This window comes from Sinocyclocheilus rhinocerous, unplaced genomic scaffold, assembly GCF_001515625.1.
Source record: "Sinocyclocheilus rhinocerous isolate Xijiao unplaced genomic scaffold, SAMN03320098_v1.1 scaffold278, whole genome shotgun sequence".
Taxonomy (NCBI): domain Eukaryota; kingdom Metazoa; phylum Chordata; class Actinopteri; order Cypriniformes; family Cyprinidae; genus Sinocyclocheilus; species Sinocyclocheilus rhinocerous.
The window spans coordinates 344,437-350,683 of NW_015664178.1; the positions used below are offsets into that span (position 1 = coordinate 344,437).

The 6,247-nt window shown below is 37.4% G+C and overlaps 1 protein-coding gene across 1 annotated transcript in view; it reads left to right on the plus strand.

The window, feature by feature from the left end:
- The window catches only part of ek1 (eph-like kinase 1), a 71,331-nt gene that overhangs the window by 51,438 nt on the left and 13,646 nt on the right, over positions 1–6,247 (plus strand). Inside the window, exons 9-11 of the mRNA XM_016540307.1 lie at positions 1,981–2,048; positions 2,505–2,630; positions 2,768–2,953. Of these exons, the coding sequence (XP_016395793.1) occupies positions 1,981–2,048; positions 2,505–2,630; positions 2,768–2,953 (380 nt within the window). The remainder of the gene's footprint in view (positions 1–1,980; positions 2,049–2,504; positions 2,631–2,767; positions 2,954–6,247) is intronic.

Below are 6,247 nucleotides of genomic sequence, written 5' to 3' on the forward strand. Positions count from 1 at the left end.
GAGATTCCTGCAGCGCACTTTCAGAGTTCTCTGAAACCCTCCACCTTCCCCAGCTCCACCTGTATAGTTCTGCTACAGGTTATTTTATATGCTATTTGTGCAGCAGCAGTATGTCTTAAATACTCACGGCACCGTATCGCCATATGCATTGGCAGTAGCAAGTTCCTGTACTTGCTTGCAGCAGCAGCGATAATCTACAACTACAGCAATAACCAACAGCAGCAGCATTTCAGCAGCAGCATAGCAGATCTATTCCGCCAAGACCAAATACATTAACATTGTCATATCCATCACCATGTTAAATCTTCCGAGAGTTGTCATGATTGAAATAGATATACAGTAGTTCTATTGATCTAGATATCATTCTATTGTTCTGTCTGTCACTCTATCCTTCTGTTTGTCGTTCTGTTGTTCAAACATTCTGTCTGTCATTCTATCTTTCATTCTGTCTGTCATTTTATCGTTCTGTCTATCTATAGTACTAGATATTGTTCTGTCCATCTATATCGTTCTATCGATCTAGATATCATTCTGCCGTATCGGTCGCTCTGTCCTTCTATGTGTCACTCTGTCATTCTCTCTGTCTTTCTATCTGTTGTTTTATCCAATGTTCTATTTGTTGTTGTATTGTTCTGTTTTTCTCTTATTCTATATATCGTTCTGTCGTTTAATCATTTAATCTGTCATTCTACCATTTTGTTGTTCTGTCTATCTGTCATTCTATCTATCGTTCTTTAGTTCTATCTGTTGTACTATCGTTCTATCATTCTAGATATTGTTCTAGATATCTGCTTTTATAACTCCAAATTAAATTTGCAATTCTGCAAATCTATCTATCATATTATAACACCAAAATTTAAATAGCAGTTCTGCATCCCTCATTTCAAGTTCAGCATTTGAACTGGAATTAAGGAAGCATAGTTAATTCAGTTCTGAATGGCACTCATCCATGGATTATAGGTTTTCTAAAGGGACATTTACAGTTTTCATTTTGGTCATCTGTGTCCTTTTTGACAACTGTGTGGTATCTGTCTGCTTGTTGCATTTTTTAAAAAGGTATGTCAGTTTAAAAATATCTAACTTTTAAAATGTTAACTTTTTAAAAAAAATTCCTCATGACCCCTGCAATCTGTTCCATTCCCTTGCACTCTAGATGGTTTTGGATGCAAGAACGAGTTCTGTGTGAATTCCCCCAAAGGCTTTTGACTCATAACACTGTCTCTCTATAGTTGACCTTTTAGCTTTCTTTACCTGCAGTTACAGGAAATGCCTTGCATTTTGTCATCTGCTATAGCACAATAGAGACTCCAGCTTGCATTTCTATTCATAAATGGATATTCACCCATATTATGCCAATGTCCTCTAGAAAAGCCATTTAGGATGGCTTTTTCCACCTGGTCCCCATCAAATGTGCCAGTCTGTAGACATTTTGCAGCCATTCTCCACATTTCAACATGCTGTATAATTACTATGGCTAGTCAGCCTGGGACATTTCATTTTTGGCAATACGTTATTGTTAAAGACATGACAGGAAAAGGGAATGTGTGAGCGTGTGCCACTATGAGGATCAAATGAATAATGAACATAATTATCAGTCCTACGCTGGCCACCTTTCCTCCCCAGTGTATTGGAATATTCATTATCTGGGGCATTTCCTTATTCATGATCCCGCTGTGAGAGGAATGATGTAGTTAACGATAAAGTCAGAGGTGACAGGATTGAATTTTCCCAGTGCTAAAGAGCGGATTAGAGCAGTGAAATCCTTTACTAGGTGGGAAAACCGACCTCTAAAGACACATTATGGTTAAACTACACTGTAAATAGAAGATATATGTGACCAGACCAGGCCGCTGTAGATTTGATTCTACAGTCATCAACATTTTCTTAGTCTTAGGGGATTGGTTGGTTGATTTAGTGTGAGAGAAAGCATGTATTTCATTGTGTCGGTCTGTTTTAATTGTGCTTATTCCATTGTTCCAGGCGCTGTGGATATATTAAAGCAAAGCAAGACCCTGAGGAAGAGAAAATGCAGTTTCAGCATGGACGAGGTAATGCACACAGGTTTTTTTGGTCTTGGAAAAGAGTAATCAGCAAAATATTGGGCAAAACTTTTTAAGATGTCTAATGTAGTGCGTTCAAAGAACATAGTTTGAGAAATGTCATCAAATCAGGATAGTATTTTTTCTGGCCAGTCAGACGGTGAACATAATTCGGTCTGGTTGGATGGATGAATAAAGAAATGCATGTTTTTCCAGCAAATTGTCGGTTAGTGAACAGAGCCTCTGATGCATCTGCTGATAAATGATGTCTCTGATCGCACTAGTTGCCTAATGTGTGTTTTCTCTAATGACACTTTTCCTGCCTGCCAAAGACAATGTTTAATGAGGTTGAAAATGCGGCACTCCCCTCCTTTTAGGAAAATGGATGGTTCAGTCTAGGTAACTAAAGTGACTGTAAAACAACCCGACCGTTATCCTCACTCCTACCGTGTTCTTGCATTGCAGTCAAACTTCCCGAAACCCGCACATACATTCACCCGCATACGTACGAGGACCCCAACCAGGCGGTGCGAGACTTCGCCAAAGAGATCGAAGTTTCCAACATACGGATTGAAAGAGTTATTGGGGCCGGTAAGTCAAAATGAATCACTCAAGAACATGCCCTACTTGTGTAAACCACTTGAACAGCTCTCCAGGGATTGTAATGAAATGAAATAAGGGATTGAGGGTAAATTCAGTTAGTTGACAGGCTCTTGCTTGACTCCCAGGTGAGTTTGGTGAGGTCTGCAGTGGCCGTCTGAGGCTGCCCAGTAAGAGGGAGATCCAGGTGGCCATCAAGAGTCTGAAAGCCGGATATTCAGAGCAGCAGAGACGTGACTTTCTGAGTGAGGCCAGCATCATGGGCCAATTCGACCATCCCAACATCATTCGACTGGAGGGAGTCGTTACCAGATGTAAGCATTTACATCCAAAACACATTTGCACATGTAACATCTATTGCTGGAAATAATTTGTACCCCCTGTGTTTTCCATACAGAGATAATTGACCTTACAATCTTATCTTCAACAAAAACAAAATAGCACAGTTCATGAATATTCATTCAAATAAATATGTATGACAATATTTATATCAGTGATTTTCTGCCCTACTTCTACTTTAGAATACAAATGTGCTATGACAGTATGCCTTTGAATTTGCTTTTATCGCTTTGAATTATCACTGTAAGACAGCTGGTAAGATAATGTCTTCGGAAAGGTCACAGATAACGCATCATCATGCCGAGAGTTGGCTTAAATTGTTTGAAGGAAAAAGAAATTGAAAAAAAAAAAAAACCCTGTTTTGTTGGACTTTGGATTTCATAAAGGCATATTAGGTCTGTATTACCTCTGATTGCTTGTATGACCACTCCTGAGAATCTGAAATTGATGTGCGCTGCTCGCTGATAATGAGGATGCTAATATTAGCCGTAATTAGAATAGCACTACTGAACCTTGCCTGAATTTGCCAGCTTATTGAGAATGATGTTACCATTGTGTTCATTTCAAGGCTACTATTGTCTTTGTTTTAAAAAAGCAGTATCTTGCAACAGGTGTTTTGGTCACTATTGAGTGGTAATTTCCTCTGCTGATTTTTTTCCTCCGAGTCTCTGTGAATTAGACTGACAGGCTCTATAACATGGACTTTGGATTTTGGATTTTTTGTATGACCACTCCTGAGAATCTGAAATTGATGTGCGCTGCTCGCTGATAATGAGGATGCTAATATTAGCCGTAATTAGAATAGCACTACTGAACCTTGCCTGAATTTGCCAGCTTATTGAGAATGATGTTACCATTGTGTTCATTTCAAGGCTACTATTGTCTTTGTTTTAAAAAAGCAGTATCTTGCAACAGGTGTTTTGGTCACTATTGAGTGGTAATTTCCTCTGCTGATCTCACTTATGATTTTTTTCCTCCTTCAAGCCTCTGTGGATTAGACTGACAGGCTCTACAACAAAAGGACCATCCATATTCATGCCAGCTGCATGAATATCGATAATACAAACATGTAATTGGATGTGAGTTTTTGGAGGGATCATGAATATTCAATGTCAGAATTATTAACATTAATCCTCTCGACATTTCCACCCAGTCCCTCTTACTCATGCAAAATGCTAATGGTGGCCTTTAGTTTGATGCAGTTCAAATAGTTATTATTAATGTTGGCAGTACAGCTTTTCCTTTCGTATTAAGTAAAAGTACAGTAATTTTCTCTTTTTTTTAATTCTGTGCTGTTGCAAATTATGAGGTTATGAATATCTTGATTCAACAAATATGTCAGTGAAAGGCTTTCATTATTGTAGGCATGGATTGTCCAAAGGCACACATAATTCCTGTAGCCCTCATAATGGCTCTCATTAATTAATTTTATGGCAAGATTAATATTTTACATGGACATAGGAATAAAAAAAAGAAAACATTTGTTTATTTATATATATATATATATATATGCTAATTAATAACTGTATGGCACACACTCCCTAATTTAGCAGAATCCTGATTCATAAAAAATCGAATAAGAATACAAACAAAATGTGTGAATGTACTTGTGGAAAGTTGCATGAGAACCTTTTTTGCGCACATATGTAAACACACATTTTGCGAGTGAGGCTCAATGAAACTGTCAGATTATGTATCTTCCATATTGCTCTTTCTGGCAGGTAATATAACACACGTGTGTACGTGTGTCGGTTTGCAAATGTGTCCTCGTCTGCCACTGATTGGGTGAGATATGATAGCCGGAGTAATTTCACAGGTCACAGATCAGCCTGATGGTGTAGGGAATGGGGATAGGAGAGGTCAGCGACCCTTCAGCACTGCATTACTGAAGCAGCTGTCAATCCAGCCCCCTCCTCACACGCACAGACTAATCACAGCGCTGATGGAGCTGAGCAGAGATGCATTAAAGAGGCTGAAGAGTGTTTATGCTGCCTGATGGAGCGCCGGCGAGAAAGACAAAGAGTTTTGCGCTGTAATATGAAAAGCATCTGTCACATAACACAGCTTTCAGAGAGGCGCTCTATCATTACCACCTCAGACGGCAAAAAATTAGACCGTGATTGAGCTTTTTGTAATGCAAATGTGTCAGCAGCTCAGAGAATGGAATCAGAATAGACCTTAATGCCCCATTCAGTTCTTTATCCCCATCTTTACAAAAACACAGAGCTGTCATCGTCTCTATTATAAACCCATTTTGCATCTAACCATCAGATTAGCGATCTGCAGTGTGCTATCTGATAACGTTCACCATCCTCGGCTGTATTTTCAGGTTCATTCCAGCTGAGTCCTCAAGAAAAGTTTTTCTTTGTGCCATCAACAGTGGGAACAGTAGATAAGAGGATGTATTTTCTAAATCATTGAAAGTATTGCTTTGTTCAGAGTAATGTGTGCTTTTAAGCTAGAGCTTTACTTGTTTAGAGCCCTAAAATTCCTTTATCCTCTGATATTTCATAACAAATTGCTGTCATTTCATCAAATACCTCCAAAGCATGTGATTACAGATGATGTACAGAGTACATACTGGAGTTGCAGGTATTTAATGGCATTTTATATTATTTTATTTTATTTTAATGTTTTATTTATTTATTTATTTATGTAATTTCTAAATCATTGAAAGTATTTTTTTTTTCAGAGTTAATGTGTGCTTTTAAGGTAGAGCTTAACTTGTTTTGAGCCCTAAAAATTCCTTTATCCTCTGAAATTTCATGACAAATTGCTATCATTTCATCAAATGCCTCTAAAGCATGTGATTACAGATGATGTACAGAGTGGAGTACAGGTCTTTTAGGGCAAATCACCTTTTTTCGGAATTCTTTTCTCTAGAAATATATATATATGTGTGTGTGTGTGTGTGTGTGTGTGTGTGTGTTATAAAATGAAATAATGTAAGAAAATACATATAATAATTCTAATAATTATAATAATGTAGAATATTGTATAATTATACATAATGTGTTTGCGTATATATAACACTTATACCACTTTATTTTAATGACAAATTCTCACATTTAACAAGCATGCATATTACTAGCATACTGGCCGTTTATTAGTATTTATAAAGTAAATATTTATGTCTTATTCTGCATGACCATATTTTAGATCTTTTAATCCTACCGTGTGTATATTTAAACTTAACAACTACCTTACTAACTATTAATTAGGAGTTTGAGGCAAAAGTCATAGTTAATAGATAATTAATAGTGAAAGCT